This window comes from Homarus americanus, unplaced genomic scaffold (genome assembly GCF_018991925.1).
Source record: "Homarus americanus isolate GMGI-L3 unplaced genomic scaffold, GMGI_Hamer_2.0 scaffold57196, whole genome shotgun sequence".
Taxonomy (NCBI): domain Eukaryota; kingdom Metazoa; phylum Arthropoda; class Malacostraca; order Decapoda; family Nephropidae; genus Homarus; species Homarus americanus.
Window position 1 is genome coordinate 4,380 of NW_024717821.1, and position 25,539 is coordinate 29,918.

Sequence of the window (25,539 nt, forward strand, 5' to 3'; positions counted from 1 at the left end):
CCGGGTAGAAATGTGTGCTGCGCGGTCCTAGTACTGCGCAGAGGTTGCACTCGCAGCAGGTGCCAACGGCAGCAGCGTTGTGTGTACTGCAGCAGGTGCTGTGGCACCGCAGCAGGCGTTGTGTGTACCGGTGCAGGCGTTGCGTGTACCGCAGCAGGTCCGGTGTGTACTGGGTGCAGCAGGTGCCAGGCATCGCAGAGGTGCACCGCAGCAGGTGTTGTGTGTGCAGCAGGAGCACCGCAGCTGGCGTTGTGTGCACCGCAGCAGGCGCTGTGTGCACTGCAAAGAGGTCTTGTGTGTACCGCAGCAGGTGCTGCGTCCTGGGTGAATGCACCGCAGCAGGTGTGTGCACCGCAGCGGGTGTTGTGCACCGCGTGTTGCGTGTACCGCAGCAGGTGCTTGTGCACCGCAGCGGTAAGTTGTGTGTACCGCAGCAGGTGCTGTGTGTACCTGCAGCAGGTGTTAGTGCACCGCAGCAGGTGCCAGTGTACCGCAGTTATGGTATGCCAGGCACTGCGTTATAGTGTTGTATGCACCGCGTTGTGTGTGTACCGGCAGCAGGTGCCAGTGTGACCGCATACAGGTTAGGCACCGCGTTATGGTGTTGCGTGCTGCAGCAGGTGTTGTGTGCACTCAGCAGGTGCTGGTGTGTACCGCAGCAGGTTGTGTGTACAGAGAGGTGTTGTGTGTACTGCAGCAGGTGTTGTAAACAGCAGGTGTTGTGTGTGCAATTGCAGCAGGTGTTGTGGTACTGTAGCAGGTCCAGTGTACTGTAGCAGGTGTTGTGCACCAGCAGGTGTGTGTGTACCGCAGCAGGGTTCTCGTGGGTGTCGCTGAGGTGGGGTTTAATCACCATTCATCTGGTGCTAGTGTCACTGATGACCCACCCAGCCGTGTGGTCGTACCTAACTACCCACCAGTGTGGTACAGAGGCGGTGCTGAGAGGTACTGTACCGTGAAACGACCAGAGGACCACCAATTAACAACTTCGTCAGCTTGTGTGAAGAACATCGATAGGAAGCCAGGCTGGTTAAGCCAACCCAGCCAAGCCAAGCCAAGCCAAGCCATCACGTTTTCCAAAGAGCTCTGAACAAATATGCTTTAGTGTTTCTGCAGTTAGTGATGGGTGACCTGTAGACTGCACTGCGAAACCGCCTGCTGTACTCCTGGGGTGCAGGGCAAGTCTGGGGAGGCAGGCAGGCTCGTGGGGGGCGGCAGGAGGTGAAACCTCAGAATTACAGTGGTTGGGTGAAGCTCCAGACGGTGTTCATGACGCCCCCTCACCCATACTGGTCAGACCAAGGACCTCTTGAGTGCGTTTCAATACCTGCCTCCAACACCACCACACTCACCACACACACACACACACCTCACCACACACACACACACACCTACCTGTGCACCTGCTCCACTTAGTGTAATTATTCTCAGCCTGGGAGAAGGGGGTGGATTAATGAGGTCACCAGGCCACCTTGAGGGAGGCAGTCACGGGTCACCAGAGGTCATGAGTCATCTCTGTAGGTCACGACTCAACAGGTGTGAAGGTCATGACTCACAAGTGGTAATGACTAACAGGTGTATAGGTTCCAGTGAGGTAAAATGGGGAGAGAGGAGGGGGTAGGGATGTTGACTGGTGAGGCAAACATTAATACTGTCTCTTTTGTTACAGGTAAGTGTCGTGGTGACCTGAGTGTGACTTTCCTCACCCTCGTCTCACCGCCCCTCTGTACGGTAAGGTCACGGGTCTACCTGCACTCACCGAGGTTTGTGTGTTGTCCCCGTGTCGTGGATTCAACACCAGCAAAGTGCAGGACTAATATTGGAAGAACAAATAATATAATGTATACAGCCTTAACAACATCAACCTGAAGGAAATCGACTTGTGAAAGAGACCTAGGGTACCCATAAGCCCGGACCTACGGCCTAGAAAAACAGTGCGTTAATGTTCGAAATAAGGCAAACAGAGTATTGTTTATATCTAGAAGCAAGAGTGCAGAGGTCTTATTGCAACCATATCTTGCGCTAGTCAGGCCACACCTCGATTATGCCAGTTCTGGTGCCCTCATTATAGAATGGATATAAATTCCAGAGTCGGTGCAGCGAAGAATGACAAAATGATTCGGGACTTAGAAACCTTCCATATCAGGATAGGTTAGAACTTAACTTGCATTCCCTAGAAAGACGAAGAGTGCGAGAAGAAATGATAGAAGTATTAAGTGGGTGAAAGGAATCAATAAAGGGGATATAGATAAAGTCTTATAATATCCGAGCAGGATAGGGACCGACAACGGATTCAAGTTGATAAGTTTAGGTTTAGGAGGGAGATAGGAAGAAACCTGTCCACATAGGGTGGTGGACGAGTGGAACAAGCTACCAACTTGTAGTAAGTGCGAACTCTGGAAAGTTTCAAAAGGAGGCTAGATAGATTCATGGATGAGAGAGTGGTAGTAACTCGACAGGAACTGCCGCACAGGCCAACCGGCCTATTGCAGACCCTTTATGTTCTTATGTGGAGGACCTGTTCTGGCAGGCTCGGTGACTGCCTACTACGGGTTTAAAGAGTGGGTCGGGTGGTATTAATGTGTTACTCATCAGTAGGAGGTATAACCTCTCTTTGATCAAACAGGTTCTTTGATGCCTCCGCACGATCGTCTTTCTATTCTACGTTGATTTATTTTCTGGACAAACTGTTTTGCTTCTTTGAAAGCATTACACCAGTCCTGTCTTGATGTGTCACGCCCGGCCCCGGATGTTGGCGGTGTGTGTGTGTGTGTGTGTGTGTGTGTGTGTGTCGTCCTTGTAATAAGCTGCTTCCGTCTTGATAATAAGGACTAAAACATCTAATATCTCCCCCATGGGATATATTCTAACCATACTTTTAGCTTCGGGTCACGTAAACGAGTGAGTTAAATACGTGTTGCATTATTTTTCGCTCACACAAACACACACACACCTTCGCATTGTCTCAGTAGGGTGGCGGCGGCGGCCAGGGGCAAAGTGTAGCACAGGTGGTAGAGGGAGAGGTGGTGGGTGGGATGTATCATCATGCAGGGTAATGAGATGACGGCCAGGTAATGAAGGAGAGGAGAGATGCAGCCTCACAGTGACCACTACCACCACGCAACCACTACCACTCACATCACCACTATCACCACCACTACCATTACCAATCCACCACCATCACCACAATCACTACTACCAGTTACCTACACCACCACCATCATCTTCATTATTATCATACACATGTATGTGTGTAAATAATAATAATAATAATAATTAACGGTTTATTAAAAGTTCTGCAGCCCGAGGCTGAAAATATACATTGGACATAAATGACTTATTACATACATTGGTGGTTTAACAAAAGCCTTCATAGAGAAAGGTAAAGGAAACACAAGGAAAACATACAGATTAATGTAGGTGTTGAACAGCAAACTCGTAGTGTAGTAACCTCCCAGATGGTGTTAGGAGGAACTCACGGTGTAGTAGTTCCCTCAGATGGTGTTAGAGGGCTCTCACGTGGTGTAGTAATTCCTCAAGATGGTGTTATGAGGGCACGGTAGTACCCCGCTGATGGTGATGAGGGCTTCATGGTGTAGTAACTCCCTCCCAGATGGTGTTAGGAGGAACTCACATGGTGTAGTAGTTCCCTCAGATGGTGTTATGAGGGACCTGGCGTGGTGTAGTAATTCCCTCGCAGATGGTGTTATGAGGGATCACGTGGTGTAGTAATTACCTCACAGATGGTGTTATGAGGGGCCTCACGTGGTGTAGTAATCCCTCACAGATGGTGTTATGAGGGACCACGTGGTGTAGTAATTACCTCACAGATGGTGTTATGAGGGACCTCACGTGGTGTAGTAATTACCTCACAGATGGTGTTATGAGGGACCTCACGTGGTGTAGTAATTCCCTCACAGATGGTGTTATGAGGGGCATCACGTGGTGTAGTAATTCCCTCACAGATGGTGTTATGAGGGGCCTGACGTGGTGTAGTAATTCCCCCACAGATGGTGTTATGAGGACCTCACGTGGTGTAGTAATTCCCTCACAGATGGTGTGATGAGGGACTTGACGTGGTGTAGTAATTCCCTCACATATGGTGTTATGAGGGACATGTGGTGTAGTAATTCCCTCACAGATGGTGTTATATGAGTGAGGTTTGGTCCCAGGCCTTCCTATCGTAGACGGATTAACACATCGGTGGTTGTTGTTGGGTCTCGCGGGGGGCCGTTATCACTGGGTACCTGGGACCTCACTGTGTGAAGGTTAACTTGGGTGCGACTGTTACTGTTGAGTTGTTCTCACTGACTTAAGCACTGTTCACCACTGTTCACCTCGGTTTAACACTGGTTCCGTTCCTTTCCTAAATGAAATTGTAACTTCTGGCGAGAACTTGTTGATATTCCGGTGGGGAGGAGGGTATGTATGTATGTATGTAGTCATGGTCAATTTATCACAGTCCTATCTGCAAAATAATAGTGATCTCATAAAACTGAACTGGAAAAGTCTTCATCTACGTTGCTCTTGACACGGGGCGACGGTGTGATAAGAGATGATTCATGCAAATTAACTTTCAATTACAGGCTGTCTTACCTGTTGGGCTCTACCTGGGATATCTTGACCTGGGGGGGGGGGGGATATCATCATCTTGTGTGGGATTCTTGATAGTGGTTAGGTTGATGAAATGGTGATAAGGAGTTGAATTGGGATGTTAGTTGGTGATGTGTGGTTAAGTTTCGAAGATGACACGTCAGGTATGTCATTCGTGTCATTCCTCGGTAGGTATCTGTCATTCTTATCATTCCAAGGCATGTTATTGTTGGCTTGGTCTTGGCACTGTTGGATCGATTTGTCTCGTGATGTCCGTGTTTATTATAAGGAGAGAAACAAATTAGAGTGGTTAGTGTTGTCGAGGTTGACCTTGAACTGCCAATATAGTCATTCTTCATCCCGTTGGAGTAGTTATCAAGGACTCGAGGTTTAGAGTTTACCAGGAGATGAGACCTTGGGGCACCCATGGTCTGTGTACACTATGGACTTACCTGGCTGTTACTACCTGAAGGTTAGTGTCTCAGGTGTATGGACGAGAACTCACTGGTTAGGTCAGGTTTGTTTGGGTCACGTTAAGGCGCGGTATGTTAGGTTGACGTAAGGTTAGTTTTGGGTTAGCGTATGGTTAACTTTAGTTAGGTTAGCTTTGGTTTGGTTTATATGGGTAAGGAGAGGTGGTGGTGCTCTGCTGGCCAAACTGTCCTCATGCTTAATATCCCAGCGCCAAGTTTTTTTTTTTACAGAATTCGGGAAAGTTAACTCTGTGTGTGTGTGTGTGTGTGTGTGTGTGTGTGTTATAATAAGAAGTCGCACCGTACTGTAACTGAGATCTGGACACACACACACACACACACACACACACACACACGGACATGCCTGGGCTCACAGCGACCTTCATAACACTGTGAAAAAGATCTGTGTGTGTGTTGGTGACTTTTAATTATTGTTAATAGTTGTTGTTGGATGTTTGAGATTGGTGGTGATAGTTTTGTAGGAGTATAAGTGATGGTGGTTGTTTAATAGTTGTAGAAGAGATGGTGGTAGTTGTGGTGGTAATGTGAGTATAGATGGTTGGATGTAGGTTGAGAGGAATAAACAACAACTACACAACAACAAAAGTAACATAACACAACAATAACTAAACATCAACTCAAGAACTATAACAAAACAACGACAAAAACAACAAAAACAAAAATAACACCATAACAACAACAACAAGAATAACAAAATAACAAAAACAATATACTAATTACTTGACCATTGTGGTGGGGGTGGGGACAAAAACTCGCTTACTCCAACCTAAGCCAATCTTAACCTTACCTAACCTAGCCTCACTTAACCTAACCTTACACTAGTACCATACATCAGAGCCCAGAGTGTGTGCTCCAACGTGACATCTTGATCTACCCAATGTTTGTTCCGGTGTTTCTTTAGTCTTAGCTTGATGGATGGGGCGGACATCTTGAAATTGTGGTCTGCGGTGTTAGAATTATTATTGTTGTTGTTATTGTTGTGATTATTGTTTTTGTTGTGGTGGTTACTTCTGTTGTTATTATTATTATGGTTATATTTTGTTATTGTTTCATTAAAGTTTTTGTTGTGGTTATTATTATTATTATTATTGTTATTATTATTATTATCATCATCATTAAAGTTGTTGTTGTTGTGTTGCAGGGGACGAGGGAGAGCGACTAGTGCGGCGGGTGTCGTACCTCAAGGCCACGTCTGGGGACCGCATGTATTCTGACTCCGACCTCGACTCCGACAACGACGACCGAAGGTGAGTGAAACCATAAGCATCCCCCTTTCTGCAGCACACCACCACCTTCTGCAGGAGATGTCGTGCTCTTCAGGAAGCACTCTCGTTGAATAGTTTACTCTTTAACTGGTTGACTTGAGCTAAAACACGATACTCCTCCACCTATTCCACTCCTCTGCCAACTCCACATCTCCACCTACTCCACTCCACTGCCTTCTCCACACCTCCACCTACTCTATGCCTTCCCCTACTCTCCCTCTTCCACCCTCTCCACTGGTACACGCTCTTTCCTCGGCTCTTAAATACCGATTATAAAATGTTGTCCTCGGTGGGGGGGAGGGGTGAACCTGTTGTATGCCCTCTCCTCATCTTCCTTCTTTTATTTCACTAATGTCAGTCTTGTTGTTTTAGTTAACCTAGTGATAATATATAATGTAATTCTGTAATACTTGACTGTAGTTCTTTCTTACCGTTATGTAACCATCGTTTAAATAGAACAAATATTAATGTACATTATATACAGTAGGTTGTGATGGGGAGGGGGCCCGCTTGAACAAAGTTAAACGAGTCTGCCATCAACAAGGACCAGTAGTACACGTTTTCTCTAGTGTGTTGTCGTCCAAGGCCAGAACCGTTTTCTATGTATTGGTTCGCTCTAGGTAAAGCCTCCTGTGGTTACTTGTGATTATATTTGGGATGATGATATCGCTTATCCTAGTAGGTGATCAAGCAACCTGGGTCAGCGTATCTAAAAGTGGTAATATTTTGTCGCCTTAAATGGTACAGATGCCTCTAGTGAAGGAAGGGTTGTGAGTTATAGAATTATTTAACACCACTAGAAACAACAACAACTGTGTTACCGCCGCCCACACCCTCATGATCAGAGACTGGTATAATAGGTATCAGGGTTGGCTTGTTATTGTTAAGGTGTAAATGATAACCAGCTATTTTGACGGGTCAGGTGTAGTTAACGATGATGAGTGGTGTGTAAACCTCTTGATGGTGGTGATGAGTGGTGTGTAAACCTCTTGATGGTGGTGATGAGTGGTGTGTAAACCTCTTGATGGTGGTGATGAGTGGTGTGTAAACCTCTTGATGGTGGTGATGAGTGGTGTGTAAACCTCTTTGATGAGTGGTGTGTAAACCTCTTTGATGAGTGGTGTGTAAACCTCTTGATGAGTGATGTGTAACCTCTTGATGAGTGGTGTGTAAACCTCTTGATGAGTGGTGTGTAAACCTCTTGATGGTGGTGATGAGTGGTGTGTAAACCTCTTAAAGTATTCAGAATGAGAAAAAAAATATACCTGTTATGTAAATGCTGTACATCCATACTATCATCTTGGGGTCAGGATAGGTCACCCCTGCTCAGCTACCTTATCTCAACAAACCCCTTGGCCTCACGCCGTGCGGAATCTCTTGGCCGGCAAACACTTGGTATGCTCGGCCGTCAATCACTTGTTTTACCCCTTGGCCTCACGCCGTGCGGAATCTCTTGGCCGGCAAACACTTGGTATGCTCGGCCGTCAATCGCTTGTTTTACCCCTTGGCCTCACGCCCTGCAGTATCTCTTGGCCGGCAAACACTTGGTATGCTCGGCCGTCAATCGCTTGTTTTACCCCTTGGCCTCACGCCCTGCAGTATCTCTTGGCCGGCAAACACTTGGTATGCTCGGCCGTCAATCACTTGTTTTACCCCTTGGCTTCACGCCCTGCGGAATCTCTTGGCCGGCAAACACTTGGTATGCTCGGCCGTCAATCACTTGTTTTACCCCTTGGCCTCACGCCGTGCGGAATCTCTTGGCCGGCAAACACTTGGTATGCTCGGCCGTCAATCGCTTGTTTTACCCCTTGGCCTCACGCCCTGCAGTATCTCTTGGCCGGCAAACACTTGGTATGCCCGGCCGTCAATCACTTGTTTTACCCCTTGGCCTCACGCCCTGCAGTATCTTCTGGCCGGCAAACACTCTGGTATGCTCGGCCGTCAACTTGTTTTACCCTGGCCTCACGCCCTGCAGTATCTCTGCCGCCAAACACTTGGTATGCTCGGCCGTCAATCACTTGTTTACCCTTGGCCTCACGCCCTGCAGTATCCCTTGGCCGGCAAACACTTGGTTGGGGATGAGAGGCTCCCATCTCTTTCTCGCCACACACTTCACTTTTTCCCGTAATGAAGACTGCTGTTTGACCGTCGGGGTCTTGTACGAGTTTGGGTATTACGTTTAAAAAGCCCTTTTGTTTTCCATCACCGAGTTATTTTATTTTGTTGTCGATATTACGTGTGTGGGGGGTGGAGTGTGGTGGAGAGCAGTGGAGTGTGGTGGAGCAGTGGAGTGTGGTGGAGCAGCAGTGTGTGGTGGAGCAGTGGTGTGTGGTGGAGCAGTAGAGTGTGGTGGAGCAGTAGTGTGTGTGTGGCAGTAGTGTGTGGTGGAGCAGTGGAGTGTGGTGGAGCAGTAGTGTGTGGTGGAGCAGTAGTGTGGTGGAGCAGTGGGTGGTGGAGCAGTAGAGTGTGGTGGAGCAGTAGTGTGTTGGAGCAGTAGTGTGGTGGAGCAGTAGAGTGTGGTGGAGCAGAGTGTGGTGGAGCAGTAGAGTGTGGTGGAGCAGTAGAGTGTGGTGGAGCAGTAGAGTATGGTGGGGCAGTAGTGTGGTGAGCAGTGGGGTGTGGTGGGAGCAGGAGTGTGGTGGAGCAGAGGTGTGGTGAGCAGTAGAGTGTGGTACAGTAGAGTGTGGTGGAGCAGTAGAGTGTGGTGAGCAGTGGAGTGTGTGGAGCAGGAGTGTGGTGGAGCAGTAGAGTGTGGTGGAGCAGAGAGTATGGTGGGGCAGTAGTGTGTGGTGGAGCAGTGGAGGTGGTGGAGCAGAGAGGTGTGGTGGAGCAGTAGAGTGTGGTGGAGCAGTAGAGTGTGTGGTGGAGCAGTGGAGTGTGGTGGAGCAGTGAGTGTGGTGGGCAGTGGGAGGTGGGTGGTTGGTAGAGTGGGTGGAGCAGTGGGGTGTGGTGGGTTGGTAGAGTGTGGTGGAGCAGTGGGGGTGGTGGAGCAGTAGAGTGTGGTGGAGCAGTAGAGGTGGTGGAGCAGTGGGGTGTGGTGAGCAGTAGAGTGTGGTGAGCAGTAGAGTGTGGTGGAGCAGTAGGAGTGTGGTGGAGCAGTAGAGGTGGTGGAGCAGTGGAGTGTGGTGGAGCAGTAGAGTGTGGTGGAGCAGTAGAGTGTGTGGTGGAGCAGTAGAGTGTGGTGGAGCAGTAGTGTGTGTGGTGGAGCAGTAGTGTGTGTGGTGGTTGAGCAGAGTGTGGTGGAGCAGTAGAGTGTGGTGGAGCAGTAGAGTGTGGTGGAGCCGTGGAGTGTGGTGGGCGATCAATAATGAACATAAAGTGGGTCTTGTTATCTTCATTGTTTATCAGTTTTTATCTGGTCAAAATAATGAACTGCCGGTGTTATTGTCACCCTTTCTTTGTAGTTTATGTCATCATTTTGTTATGTTCTCATTTTTATTATAAGTGACAATTACTTTATTTTACACTTCGTTATTATTGTTACTGTTTTTGGTTGTGATGTTTCTGACTTAACTTCGTATCGATTTAGTCTTAGGTGTGTTACTGTATTAATAACAAACCAAGAACAGCCCCCACCCCCACCCCTTTAGAAAAATTAAGACTTGATTTGTTGTTAACTGTTTTTGTTCATCTCCTGCAGTGGTTTGAGGGTTGAAGGCGGAGAGGAGGCGAGTGTTGTGGGCGGGGTGAGTGTGGCGAGCAGTGAGCCCGCCCCAGGCACGCCCGCAGGCCCTCTGTGTGTGGGTGACCTGCCCTCCCCTGCCTCTCTCCAGTCTGCCGTGCTCAGACAGGGCGCCCTCCACGTTAAACTGACCATGGTCGACGGAAAGGTGTCTCTCTCTCTCTCTCTCTCTCTCTCTCTCTCTCTCTCTCTCTCCCCCTCTCTCTCTCTCATTACTTATATTTTCAATGTTATTCTTTTATTTACTACTGCTCTAACCTTCTTCACTATAGTTACTAGTAAGTAGTGTTTTGGTAACGATTTACTCACCCTACAAAGGTCAATCAAGATCAATGACCATTTAAAGTCGATCCCATCCAAGAATATCGTACAGTATATATGAATTTTCATCAAAATAAAGGACATCTCGTATATATAATTCTCATGACTAAACACACATACATACACGGGAAGAGTTGCCAAGTAGTGTGTGTGTGTGTGTGTGTGTGTGTGTGTGTGTGTGTGTGTGTGTGTGTGTGTGTGTGTGTGTGTGTGTGTGTGACAGCGAGGAGACTACACCACCACAAGCGTTTATATACAGCACAAAGCTTTCATTAAATCACAAAACAATATTCGATTTTTCTCCAATGTAGTGGTGATAGATAGATAGATATTTCTTCAGTAAAATCGTCATTCACGTTTACATCGACTCGGTTCGTATATAGACAATGCAGGTATATAATATGAACAGTCTAGGAATACAAACATTGTATCTAGACGATGCTGAAGGTGACGATGACGATGGTGAAGGTGACGATGACGATGCTGAAGGTGTGATGACGATGGTGAAGGTGGCAGTGATTCATGACAGGTACGAGTTGCTACAGGCAGAGGATCTCGTCACCCTCTGCTTGCTGCTTCTACTGTTCCTGCTGCTTGATGCTGCTACTGCTGGTGGCGATGATGGGGCGGATGTTGATGCCTCTCCCCCTCCCCTCCCATCCGTTCCTTCCCCCCTCCTCCTTGGTGTGACTCACTCACACACACGCGTCGCCACCACCACCACCTCATAACTGTTGTAAATTGAACCGTAAAGCGACGCCGGAGCCTCGTGTGTCGCTGCAGTAAGGTGGTATGGTCGGTGCCTCGGTATGTACGAGTTTCTAAGGTGTAGTAATTAGTAAGAGGTGTGGAGGGTATCAGAGCATGACAGGTGAGATAGGGGAGGAGGGGTGTGTTTATAGTCGAGCGGTACACTGCCCCCCCCCCTCTCACTCACACCCCCACCACCCCACCACCCTCTCCTTGGAGTTACTGTGTTTTTCGAAGTCAGAAGGTCATAGGTCAAGGTCACAGGCACCAGCGGGCATACAGTGGCACTTCTATCTGCTCCCTCAAATGCCTCACCTTAGGTGAGGGCATTTATACATGGACTAGTTACGTTTACTGTTGGCATATATTAGGGTCCTGTTCTAGCGCTTTGTTATAGTAGTAGTAGTAATAATAATAATAATAATAATAATAATAATAATAATAATAATAGCAGCTTTACTAGAGAATAACACTGAACCTCTCTGAAGTCATACAGAAGGTGAGGTGATATATTACTGAAGTGTTACAGAAATGATATAAGTAATTTTGTGTACATTTATTCTGTACTTGGGAACATTACTCACTCCCATCATTGAGGAATATGTAGTTTAGGTGGGGTAAGAATGGGTTAGGTTAGGTTAGGTTAGATTGTTAGATAAAGTTGATTAGGTTAGGATAAGGCTATAGGTTCGATAAGGTTGGGTTAGGTTCGATAAGGTTGGGTTAGGTTCGATAAGGTGGTTAGGTTAGATAAGGTTGGGTTAGGTTCGATAAGGTTGGGTTAGGTTCGATAAGGTTGGGTTAGGTTCGATAAAGTTGATTAGGTTCGATAAGGTTGGGTTAGGTTCGATAAGGTTGGGTTAGGTTAGATAAGGTTGTTAGGTTAGATAAAGTTATTGGGTTCGATAAGGTTGGGTTAGGTTCGATAAGGTTGTTAGGTTCGATAAGGTTGCTAGGTTCGATAAAGTTGATTAGGTTCGATAAAGTTGATTAGGTTCGATAAGGTTGTTAGGTTCGATAAAGTTGGGGGTTCGAAGGTTAGGTCCGATAAAGTTGATTAGGTTCGATAAGGTTGCTAGGTTCGATAAGGTTGGGTTAGGTTAGATAAGGTTGGGTTAGGTCAGATAAAGTTGGATTAGGTTCGATAAGGTGTTAGGTTCGATAAGGTTGCTAGGTTCGATAAGGTTGTTAGGTCTGATAAAGTTGGATTAGGTTCGATAAGGTTGGGTTAGGTTCGATAAGGTTGGGTTAGGTTCGATAAAGATTGGATTAGGTTAACTTAAATTATATTATGTTGTGTTAGATAAGATAACGTTGGATTGGGATAGGTTAAGTTATGTTGGTTGGTTAGGCCCCGTTAGGTTAGGCCCCATTAGTAACGAGACCGGTGACCGCGTGCCGGAAGAGGTCACCTGAACTGGTGTGAGGTGTACACTGGGGAGTCACTGAACCGAGACGCAGGTTGACCAGACTCCAGTGATGTGGGTGTGACGTGAACTGACTACACACACACACACACACACACACATACACACATACCCACACACACACACACACATACAGTTTGTTTACGACTCACAACAAAACGTCTTTACATCACACAAACTCCCTAAACTGCCTTGATAACTGAGAGATTATTACTGTCGTCTTCAGTGTGTTGTCAGTGCAGTCTCCCCAGATCACACCCTAGATGGAAGTTAGTACTCAGTTGATTCTATTCACTTATCAAACTCGCCATGTGTAAGACTATTGAATATAATAGCAATAGTAAATTAGAGTCATGGGATATAGCAGTACGATACTTCCTTCCTTGCTGCCACGATACACTGCCGGGTACGATACTTCTTGGGGGTTGTACTATGAAATATAACGTTATGGAAATACAAACTGGAAACATAATTATATTGTGTTGAGGGAGGCTGACGGAAGTGGTTTAGACGCTACAAGTTTGACGTCCACACCGTTTAGTGAAAGATGATATGGTTGAGGTAACATCAGGTGACTCACACACACACGAGGAGCCTACATGACAGAGGGTTCAGCTTCACATGGATACCGGAAATACAACGATTATGATATTTGACAATTATGTATCACAGTGTTTGCCTGTTTATTTATTGAATTTTAACATTACACTCAGTAAAGGTTAACGAAAGGTATTTTGTGATACGTATATTAAAACTACATATAGGTGTGTGTGTGTGTGTGTAGTTGTACGGCATTATATACGTTTGGAGTTTGGTCAGGTGTATAGCAGGTGTGGTCAGGTGTATAGCAGGTGTGGTCAGGGTAAAGTAAACTTCATTAGAGAGAGAGAAAAAAAAAAAAGAGAGTTACCGTTCTCTTTATTTAGTAAGAAGGTGAAGAGAGGTTAATTGTCCTGTAATGCGTCACTTGTGCTGTCGTCACCTGTGTACTGTACCATAACAGTACCACTTTCACCCCAGGGGTCTCCAGTCACTCGCCCGAAGTGGGATTCAGTGATATGGTGTTGGTATTGTAATTATTTAACAAAACCAAATTGTTTCTCTCTGATCTGACTGGTAATTTTTTCATATGAGGGATCTGTGTTTTAGACATGACCTCAACGTATCTAATGATTTCTTTCTTCCTTTCTTTAACTTCTGGTGTTTTTTGTTTTACTAGAACTATATTAGTAAAATACTGTCACGTTTAATAGGTAAAACATATATATATATTGGTGACCCTGTGACATAGGGTCAACTTTCTGACATTTAACACAGCAACATTATGTTTTACCATAGTCCTACCCCCATGTCTTCTCTTCCCGTTCTCTACAGGGGTAACTATGGAAGATTGCATTCGGTTTAATCACATGTTATAAGTGGTAAAATATCCATCTATCATGTTAGATCTCTTCAGTGATAGTTGATTTACATGTTACTGAGGTATCGTGTGGTGTTGTACTTGCAGAGGCTGGTGACCGGTCGTGGAAGGCGGTGTGGGCGGTGGTGGTGGGTCACTCAATTATATTTTACAAGGATCGACAGCACGCCGGGCAGGTAAAGTAACAGATATTCTTACTTATGTTACTTATGTGTATCTGTATGTTACTTATGTGTATCTTTGTTATAGGTGTATTCTTCATTTTCTTACTTATATATACAATATATATCCCTACTTATGTGTATTCTTATGTTACTTATGTGTATTTTTGCTTATATTAAGTGTGTGTGTGTGTGTGTACAGGTCTTCATCGGCTCGCAGTAAGAGGTAACAAGACTACATATACTCAGGGCTGTGTACTTCACTGATGTATCTGAAGGAAGAGCTGTTGTATTCAGTAAATAATAATAATGTACACGACATCTTGATACGCCCGATGGTCGTCAGTCGTCTCGGAGGTCCCCAACCTAACTTTAAAGACAGCTTGTTAGTATCGCTGTTGTGTGCTGTTGAGGCCTCGTTTTGACACATACTTCCTACAGTGTACACATGTTAGTTCTGTGAGAGGTGGTGTGAGTGTGAGAGAGAGACGTTATCACTGGTAAAGAGTGGCGGTATAGTTGCTGGCTGCCCTCGTCCTCACTCTCTCTGGAACATAAGGGAAGTATTGACGTGTCTCGTTTGGGTTGGGTTGGGTTGTCAGCGTCCGGTCAGCCACAGTGGTTCTCAGAAGGACGGTCAAAATAAACCTTGGGAGTCATAGTAGTGACGTAGATAGTGGCCTCCTGTCTAGCTGGAAGTACTGTAGGGGCCGTGAGACCTGACGGCGACAGTGATGGTGTTACCAGTTTGTTTAGGACTTCAACTCTCTCTCTCTCTCTCTCTCCTCACGTGTGTGTGTGTGTGTACCGCTAACACGATTATTATCCTTACTGAATGTATTTGGGTCAGCCATAGTACACACAGCCAGCCTGGACGACACTTGTAGTCCTTTAGCTGTTGTAATATGCAAATTAGGAGGAGGTTTTATTGCGATTATGAAATGTAAATGAGATGCATATTTTGGGTTATATGTAAATTAGGTGGATATTACTAGAATACGTTTGGTTTTAATATCCATATAAGATGGATATCATGATAATGCACACACGTTTAGTTTGTTCTCTCTCCATTTGCATATAATGAATGAAACAAGGATAAAAAGTATGCAGACGGTGAATCATAAGTGAAATATTACACTACACTACCGGAAATTACAGCAACTTGACCTCCTGTAGCACCCTGAGGAGGAGAAAGAGGGAGGGGGGAGAGACTTTCAGATATCCTCAAATTAATTACTTTCCCTTAAGTGGTAATTAAGAGAAGTCTGGGTCAAGATTATAAAAGATCATCGCAGTAAATGAATCTTTTAAATGACTAGTATAATAACCTACAGTATATAAGATTCCTAGAGTCTCGGTACAATACAGACGCCATTTTGACTATACCTGCTCTTGTGTAATAATAATAATAATAATAAACGGTTTATTAATAGAGTTGCAGCCGGTGGCTGAAATATGAATTTCATTTGATTTAGACATAATGATATAATATGCATTGAATACATTTACAGGGCCTTACAGTACATAAATCCAGGAGTTGTTATTATTTTCAACAATAGATGGGATGGTGCTGTTCTTATATCTATCGGTGCGGGCTCTTATGGGCTGAATTTTTGTTGTAGTGGCGGGCTGCCTTGGTGGGACTGCAGGTGGCATGAGGGTGGTGCAGCCAAACCTTTCCAGTGCTTGGTGGTGGAGGTCACTGGGGATGGCATTTCCGGTGGAAGAAGCGTTGGTGTGGCGGAGTAGTCTCGCCGAGCATGATTCTGCAGGCCCTTTTCTGTACCTTCTCTAGCTGACGTTGTTGGGTGGAGTGAGAGAAGACGACCAGGCTGGTGACGCATACGTTAGTTTGGGAGAATAAAGGCGTTGTAGATGGTCCTCCAGCTCTGGCGTGGGTGTCCCAAGTGACCTAAAGTCTTCGTAGCATGTAGAGAGACAGTGCAGGCTGCCTTGACAGTGTTATTTACATGGGCTTTCAGTCAAGTTTGTTATCTATAGTTACACCCAGAATTTGGCAGACTGCACCAGCTGGAGGATGTGTAATAATAATAATTAACGGTTTATTGAAAGAGCTTAGCAGCCAGAAGGCTGAAAATATACAATTCATATTTGGGAATGGGTTTCGAATTACAAATAATATACAAGTAACATAAGTGATACAAATAAGATATATAATAATAGATGGGAAAAAGCTCAAACTACAGTGCATTTCAACATAGTGACAGTGCAAAGTAGTATTTACTGGGAGTGAATACACTGGTTTATTACAAGTTATTGATAATTTTACAATGGTTGGGACTGGGCTGTTCTTATAGCGATCAGTTCATAAACGTATGGGCTGGATGCAGTTGTGGTGTCGAACAACAACAATTTTCGGGCTCTAAAAGGGATCTCAGGTGGTAGTAGGGCCGGTGTCGAGGATGGTGTAGAGGTTCTTACCAAATTGCAGATGAGGTCGTGGTGATGGAGTGAGAGTCGAAGGGTCTGTGTGTTGGCTTCTTGATTTGTGGAGTAGGAAGGAGAGAATAATCCTGCATGCCCTCTCTTTGCACTTTTTCTAGGTGTTTACGTTGTGTGGCATTTAGGAGGAAGACCAGGTGGGGAGGCATAGGTGAGCTTGGGAAGTATATGTTGTGTAAACACTGAGGAGCTCGGTGCAGGAACTCCGAGGACATGTCAGCAGAGGTTGAGACTGAAACTGGAGGATTTGACAACTTCACTGACGTGTGGTTTCCAATTTAGTTTGTTGTCTATGGTGACGCCGAGGCTTCGTGGAATCTACAACCTGGAGTGTGTTCGGACCTAAAGCAATGGAAGGAGGTGGGACAATGTCGGAGGAGGATGTTGATGTGCATAACCATGGTGCTGATGGTTGATGGTGACATGGTTGTTGGTGGCCCAGTTTTGGAGACTGTTCAATATATCCTGAAGGGCGGTATAGTCAGGAGCAGTCGTCGACATATTTCCAGCGAGCAGGGGTTTCTCTAGGGTATCATTGATGAGCATAAGGAAGCAGAGTGGTCCTATCTTGGTGCTTGGGGACGCCACAGGTGGTGATGACTGAAAGGTGGAGACAGCCCCTCGGAAGCGTACAGCTTGGCGTCGGTCACTGAGGAAGTCTGTAAGCCATGGTATAAGACTTCTCCGAAGCCCGAGGTCAATAGCTTGTTGATGATTATATTGTGGTCGACGAGGTCGAATGCTTTAGTTGAAATTAATGAAGGCGACAGCTACAGACGTTTTCGTTTCTCGAGATGGCGGTATATGTAATCGAAAGCTGACAAGACAGTGAGTGATTTTTCATGTTGCCAAATTGCTGAGGGTCTACGACTCACTCAATATCAACATCGCAATCGAACACAAAACTTTCACAGATTAGGCTGGGTATTGGGGTGATTGCAATAGGTGTGTGTGTGTGACGACCTGTTATTGTTTACGGGTTGAGGCTGGGAGGAGGTGTGGTCATTGGGAGGCGGGGTGGAGGTGATCGTGGGAGGCTTGGGGTGGAGGGTGGTGTGGGAGGCTTGAGGCTGGTCGTGGGAGGCTGGGGTGGTCGTGGGAGGCTTTGTTATTAAGAGTCACAGTGTCTCTTCGTTGATGTCACGACCACACATACTCTGCTCTAGCTTAGGTTGATGTTTATTATATGTTAGAGTGTGTGTGTGTGTGTGTTACTAATGTGTGTGTGTGTATGAATATGTAACATATTTGTGTGTGCGTTTGTTATGATTGTGTGTATGATTGTGTAATTTGTACGTGTGTGTAGTAGTGTGATGTGTGGCAGGGACGCTGTATGTTGTCGTGTGTGTGTGTGTGTGTGTGTGTGTGTGTGTGTGTGTGTGTGTGTGTGTGTGGTGCAGAGGATGGCAGGCGATGTTTATGCATGGTAGAGAATCTAACAAAACCTTCATTCCTGTCTCCAAATACCTCATCTGCCTCAGACTCTCCCAAATTATTGTTATCAAGTGTACAGAGGAGAGTTACAGTTAACGGTGTCGCCAGTGGAGGAATTTTATATACTGGGCTTGTAAATAGATGAAGGGGACACCGCGTCCTCACCCCCCTCCCCCTTTCCTCCCCCCCCTCCCCCTCTCTTCCCCTTTCCTCCTTCCCCCTCCCCATGCTTAAAGTCCATCCATAACGTCGCACGTCAACAGATTTCAGAGCTTATTGTACCTCAGCTCGCTAGGTGTGTGTGAGAACCGGGGGTTTTGACAAGACTCGCTGTATCGTCGTAATGAATCACCCTTATATTACTGCGGTTATTGGGTTATGGTGAAGGTGGTGGTGTGTATGGTGCAAGAGAGGGTTGATGGGGTTATGGTTGAGGGAGATGAGTGTAGTGGTTGTGGTGGGGGAACACAGCAGGAGCAGTCGGCCCTACACGATGGTACTGTGACACAGGAAGCGCGGCCTGATAGTTTCATGCTGTGAGCCTCCTACCTAAACTACACGTCTGCTGTTACCCTCCCTCCCTCCCTCCCTCCCTCCTTCCTTCCTTCCTTCTTCTTCCTTCCTTCCTTCCTTCCTTCCTTCCTTCCTTCCTTCCTTCCTTCCTTCCTTCTTCCTCTACACCCTCCCTCCCTCCCTCTACACCCCTTTCCTCCCTCCTCTACCACCCCTTCCCCTTCCCCTACCACACCCTCCCTCTACCCTCCCTCTACCACACCCCTCCCTCTACCACACCCCTCCCTCTACCACAACCTCCTCTACCACCTCTCCCTCCCTCCTCCACCACACCCCTCCCTCTACCACGCTCCTCCTCCCTCTCCCACTCCTTCCTCCCTCCCTCTCCCACCCATCTACCACACCCCTCCGTCTACCACACCCCTCCCTCCTCTACTACCTCTCTCCTTCCCTCTACCACCCCTCCCCTCCTGCCCTCTACCACCCCTCCTCCTTCCCTCTACCACACCCCTCCTCCTCTACCACACCCTCCCTCCCTCTACCACACCCCTCCTCCCTCTACCACCCTCCCTCCTCCCTCACCACCTCCTCCTCCTCCTCTACCACACCCCCTCCTCCTCCCTCTACCACACCCCTCCCCCTCCCTCCTCCTCTACCCCTCCCTCCCTCTACCACACCCCTCCCTCCCTACCACACCCCTCCTCCCTCTACCACACCCTCCTCCCTCTACCACACCCTACCCTCCCTCCACCACCTGTTTCCCGCCCTCCTCCTTCCCTCCGCCACACGCTCGCTATCTTCCTTCCGTCCTCCACCTGCACACCTTCCGTCCTCCACCTGCTCACCTTCCGCTCTCCCTGATCAATGTCTGTGTTGACGTTAACGTAGTAATGTGGTGACGATCAGTGGTTCAGTCACCCGATCCTACCGCCACCACCTCTCCCTCACTGTCTCACCACCACCACTACATCTCTGTCTCCGCCTCTCCCTCACTTCCTCACCCACCACTACCTCTCCTCTCATCTCACCACCACTACCTCTCCCATTCCCTCAATCACCACCATCCCTCTCCCTCCCTCACTCACCACCACCACTACCTCTCCCTCCTCCCTCAGGTCATACACACACACACAAACATCTTCAGTCGCTACTAATTCTTATCTTTTATAATGAAACATAACACACAGACATTTGACCACGTCCTCCGGTTGTGTTGACTACGACCCAAGAATCGTAGCGACAAGAACAGGCTTTGAACATTGAAATCAGATGTACCGTAACAGGCAATCAATCAGTACTTAAAATCCATTACTATTTGGCCAGATTTGCTAACAAGTTCGACGCACATCCACACATCAGAACTCCCGCCATCTTTGTTCTCCGGATATGTAAACAAAGAGAACACCTAAAACGTAATAATGATAATAAATGAATAATAATAGTTGTAATAATAATAATAATAATAATAAAAGAATATATTAAGCCATGACACCATCTGTTTCCTGGGTGATTATACTTATACTGTACATCCTGTTAGGAGAAAACAAGAGGCCTCTGACTAATTTTAATGAATTGAACGATGATGTGGGTGGCAGTTGTGCGGCTATCTCTCTCTGTGTTTGTGTATATGATTCTCTAGTTAATTATATATTTATTTTGTTTAATGGTTAAACGAGAACTGAAGACTTTATGTATCGTGTTTGATTTATACCGTATGTCAAAACTAATTAACTCTCTCTCTCTCTCTCTCTCTCTCTCTCTCTCTCTCTCTCTCTCTCTCTCTCTAATATAACAATATTTTAAATGTTTCCAGAACTACATTATATTTCGCCATTCGTTTAGTCGCCATGTGACCCACTTAACGGTTCCGATTTTGTCAGGTTCACTTTGTTCATTTCCTTCCTCTACCTAATGCCGCCGAGAAAATGTTACGTGCAAGTTGCAGTCGAGTCTCGGTGTAGTATTGGCGCCATTTTGACCACCATTATTGTTTCCTAGTTAAGAGTGAGACAGTTGCTTCCGTTCTCACCCCACTAGTTAAGGAAGACAATAGTTAACTCGTGAATTTTAGGGAATTTGGGTTGGAGTCGTGACGCTTGGTGGTGCGTCAGTCATATATGCTTCTAACATTACCAGTGTGAGGGAGAAAGTCTGGTTATGCCTTCCTGTCTACTCTAAAAGTGTCACTTATTCCCCAGAATGTCGGCTATAAGTTAATGGTCTCTGTAATAAGTTTATTCCTTAACCTAGCGTGTGTAGGTGTTGGAGGGGGCACCTGTGTTAGTGTAGCAGATCAATAGTGATGGTGGAGCTTTACTGGCGCCATCACTACTACATACTTCAGTACTCTTATCGACCGTGCCAACTGAGTCTTACAGGAGTGGTGGCAGGTTGTGACTAGTGGTGTTCATGGGTGTACACAAACATCTAGTCCTAACAAATACGTTCCTCTGTTTGTATTGATGGATCACCTGTGTTTAGTCACCTCGTTTATTTCACCTGATGATTAACCTTTCACTACTGGGACGCCACTATTTGGTTAACGCCAGGTGATATTATCCAGCAGAGGACCCCGTAGAGAGGTTAATAGACCATCTCTCTTAACCATCCTAACTCTACTTGGAAGAATTGGGTTAGGTTAACGTTCGGGTGGTTAAGGTGAAATAAGTTAGAGTGGGTATCTTCAGGTGATCCATATAGTTAATTCAGCGTCGCCCTGGACTTAGTGGTGAGTCAACATGAATGACTGACAGTGGCTGTTCGTCAAGTACCTCACGAATCCCACCTCAAAATGCGCACCCACACAACTCTCAAACGACAACTTTATACCTGTAGAAGATGTTGGTGTTTACTGTACCTGGTGACGGAGTGAGGAATACCAATGTAAACTGCTAAATACTCACTGTTCCCATCAGACGTCCACACATAGGAACAACAAGGGTAAGTTAGGTTTCTTGGGTTAGTTTAAGTCAGATTAGGTTAGGTTATATTTGGTTAATAGATAAGGCAACGTTAGGTTAGGTTAGAACGATAATACTCTCCTTTGTAGAAGCTGGGGGAAGATGTAGAGATGGAGGGAAGATATAGGGGTGGAGGGAGTGTGTAAGTGGAGGAAGATGTAGAACATAAGAACATAAGATAAAAAGGAGTCTGCAATAGGCCGGTTGGCCTGTGCAGTGTGCATGGCAGTTCCTGTCGAGTTGCTACCACTCTCTATCATCCATGAATCTATCTAGCCTCCTTTTGAAACTTTCCAGGTTCCACACTTACTACAAAGTTGCTAAGCTTGTTCCTCGTCCACCACCTATTTGTGAACCAGTTTCTTCCTATCCCTCCTAAACCTAAACTTATCAACTTGAATCCGTTGCTCCAGCCCTATCCTGCTCGGATATTATAAGAACTTTATCAATATCTATTGATTTTCACACTTAAATAACTTCTATCATATCTCGCACTCTTCGTCTTTCTAGGGAATGCAAGTTAAGTTTCTTTAACCTATCCTGATATGGAAGGTCTCTAAGAGGTGGAGAGGGAGGATGCAGAAGTGGAGAGTGTTTAGAAGTGGAGGGTGGTGTAGAGGTGGGAGCAGGGAGGGAGGCAGGTGTGTTCTCAGGTACAGTAGTGGTGTTCAGCAAGGCAGGAAGTAGTGACTCACGTCTCTTCAGCACCACTTACGGGTCTCCTCCAGCGTGAGAGGCAGGAGGAAGGGGGTTGCATGGGGGAGGTGGGTGGGGGTTCATGAAAGAGAGGGAGGTGGGGGTCTTGAGAGGAGGGGAGAGGTGGAGATGCATGAGGAGGGGTGGGGTTGGCTAGGTAACAGTAGCGTAACGTCACACCTCACCTTCTGGGAACATCCTCACCCTGTAGCCAGCATGTCTGCCAGGTGAGGAGGGAGGCACTGTGGGCCTTGCTTGGTGTGCCACCACCCTGACTGTGGTGAGTGAGTGCTGTAGTAGCTGTGTGGGTGTCCAGCTTGGGTGTAGCGGGCGTTGTAGAAGCACATAGTCACTCAAGGACTGACTGTGGTTGTTGTCTTTATTGTTGTTGTTGTTGTATTGTGTTTGTCATATTGCTTCCTCTGGTTACTTGGATTGTTGTCAAAATTCCATGTAAATATCAATAATTTAACTGGAGTAAATAATTTATCGTTTAAAGATAACATTCAGTAAGGTATCAGGTTACAGAGAGGTCTAGGGAGCTTTGTTTGGGTGTGTTAGTGGGGTAGGCGGTGGTGGGGAGAGGTGATGGAGGTAACAGGAAGCAGGCGACCGTCCTGCTGAAGGCATGTATCATTTCAAGGCTAGCGGGTGAGTCAAGCCTACCTGTAAATCCCGCCCGCCAGATGATGCGGCGTGTGCGCTCTGACTCGGTCTGCTTACCATCTCTCGCCACATAATGTTTCTCCAGTATAATTCGCTCCCGTTTATTCTTTTCATGTCCCTGGATTATTATTACAATTTGCTTTTAAAGAACCAATAAAGATAAAAATAAAGACAACGCATCTATGATGATAGTAAAATAATGGTGTAAAATGCGAGGTAGCAATCGGTGTGTGAGTGAGGGCGAGAGACTGGCAGGGTGGGTGGCGCTGGTTGAGCCAAACACTACTCCGCTGCCGCTGTTGTGACTGCTCCTCCCCAGTGTTTACCTACGTTACACCTTCTCCGCTCCCGGGATAATCTGTTGCATACCAGTGTGCACAGTGCTGGTGTAGAGGATCGGAGGATCTATCAGTGATATTGAAGGTAATTTACATGGTGGTCGTGTCGGTGACCGCTAGTGCAACGGCAATCAAGGTGCGTTGTGTGTCGGCTGTAAACGAATACTAAAACAGTGACCCCGTCGTGTGCGGCCGTCCAGTAACGACGTGTGGAGTGGAACGTAGTGGAGGACGACATATTTCAGGTGTAGTGCTTGATGCTGGTCATTTACATTATTGATTCACCAAGAGATGAACTAGCAACTGGTAAGAGATTCAGTCGATGACGTTATGCGCTAGTTCAGACGGCGCAGTGTACACAAGAGTGACCTCTAGCGCCTGGAGAAACGTTGATGGTGGTGCAGGTGGGTGGGTGGGTGGTGTATGTTGGCCACCACACAGTATAATGGCTGTCAAGAATGGCTCGCCGACATCCGCTGTCCTCCTCCCTCCCCCACAGTTGTGTTTTGATAACTCCTGGGCTTAGTGGGCCAGTTGTGTGTACGTGTCTGGTCCAGAGGTGGGACTATACAAGTGGCGGGGATGGGCCAGTGGTGGGACTAAACAGAAGTGGTGGGGCTGGGCTAGTTGTGGGGCTGGGCGAGTGGTGGGTTTGGGACAGTGGTGAGATTAGACAAGTAATGGAAGGACCAGAGGGATGAGCCCAGTAAAGGGACTGAGCAAACGGTAGGTCTGGACCAATAGTGGGACTATAGAGCAGTGATGGACCAGGGATAGGGCTGGACCAGTAGTGGGACTGTATATAATGATAGGTCTGAGTAAAGGACTAGACAAGTGGACCAATTAGTAGCGCGGCTGGACCAACGATGAGAATGGACCAGCAGTAGAAGTGAACCATTTACTAATAGCTTATCACTTAACACAGGAGATAAAAAAAGTGAATTATCTGTTTCAGAAAGTGACAAATAACTAACGCAGTGATAACTAATACTTAACAGAGAAAAAGAAAGAGACTACATCTGTGTCGGTGAAGATACATAGTGTGTTGTTATTAGTGAGTGAGGTTTATTATACTATGTGGGAGGAGGAGGTTGGTGTGGAGGCAGGTGCTTTGCTGGCCACGTCTACATCACCGCCATGACTCACTAGCACGCTAACACACAGGTCAGTATTACGTCCCTCGTGTTCTACTACTATAAACTCTTGACTTTATTTACAGGTGATAATAATAATAGCTACCAAGAGATTAACAATAGACTGTCAGCCGATAAATGAAACTTGGAATTGTTGTAAAACGGACCTGGAAAGGGTAATCATAAGCATTGTGTAATATGATGTTTCAACAATTGAGGTGTTAAATACGTGTTTCAACAATTGAGGTGTTAAATACGTAGACTTATTAATTTATTTACGTTATACTGTATATAAACAATTGAGACAAGTAAATATAGCATCTTTATTAGCCACTAAGTTGTATTTAAATAAGTAAGTCGAAATATTAGCATAGAAACACGTGATATGAAGGTCACTTACCATCTCTGAAACTGGTATGAAATAATTTATGAAATAACACATGAACGAAACTTAAGGTAGCCAGTTAAGCTACTTTATAATGAAGTTTGGTTAGTTTGTTCGTCGCGTCATTTTTCATAAACAGTTTCATGTCGTTGTCTCAGCCGCCATTAGTAAACAAACTCCACGTTGACGCTTCTCTTATCTTTAAAATGAAGCTCAAAATAAGTCCAAATTCGTTTATTTAATTTACCCAAGTTGTTTCTGCAATAAGTATTAGTATTTAGTAGTTTTAACAAGTATGGGGAGAAATAATAAATAAAACGTGACATACGAGGTTTTTATTAAATTGCTGCAGCCATGATAAGGTCTTGGACGCCTCTTAGCTCTGCCACACTGATACGAATCCAACGCTTTGAAAGACCAGAGGAAGTTGTGTATAATCAACAAGTATCACCTTTGCCATGATAAAATAAGGTTAAAAGTAATGTACCAGTATTTTTATAACTTTTTAGTGTTCGGTCACACTACACATGTAAGTCATTTTGTATTACACATTATAGTCACCTACCAAACACCAGACATCACAAACTGACACACCCAAACCCTGCGTTAACAACCCCAATATTGATTTAACGTGTGAATTATAAGCAGTACGTTTTCCTGTTAGTTTAATTATTGTACAGTTGTGTAGGTGGTTGTGTGAATGACCAGTGATGGATTTACATAATTACATGCCTTGGTTTATTTGTAGTTGTACACACACGTTCTAGTAGCTATAGTCTGGACACTGGACAAAACTCTCCGGACAAACTAAACTAATCTTTATTAGCAATACGTAATA

At 45.9% G+C, this 25,539-nt stretch overlaps 1 protein-coding gene across 1 annotated transcript; it reads left to right on the forward strand.

The window, feature by feature from the left end:
• Positions 1-6,228: 6,228 nt before the first annotated feature.
• LOC121859039 lies at positions 6,229-14,132 on the forward strand (the record flags this gene model as incomplete). Its single annotated transcript, XM_042355700.1, has 3 exons — positions 6,229-6,334; positions 9,993-10,182; positions 14,040-14,132. Coding segments are annotated over 3 exons (389 nt in total), but the record flags the coding sequence as incomplete, so codon positions are not given.
• Positions 14,133-25,539: the final 11,407 nt, after the last annotated feature.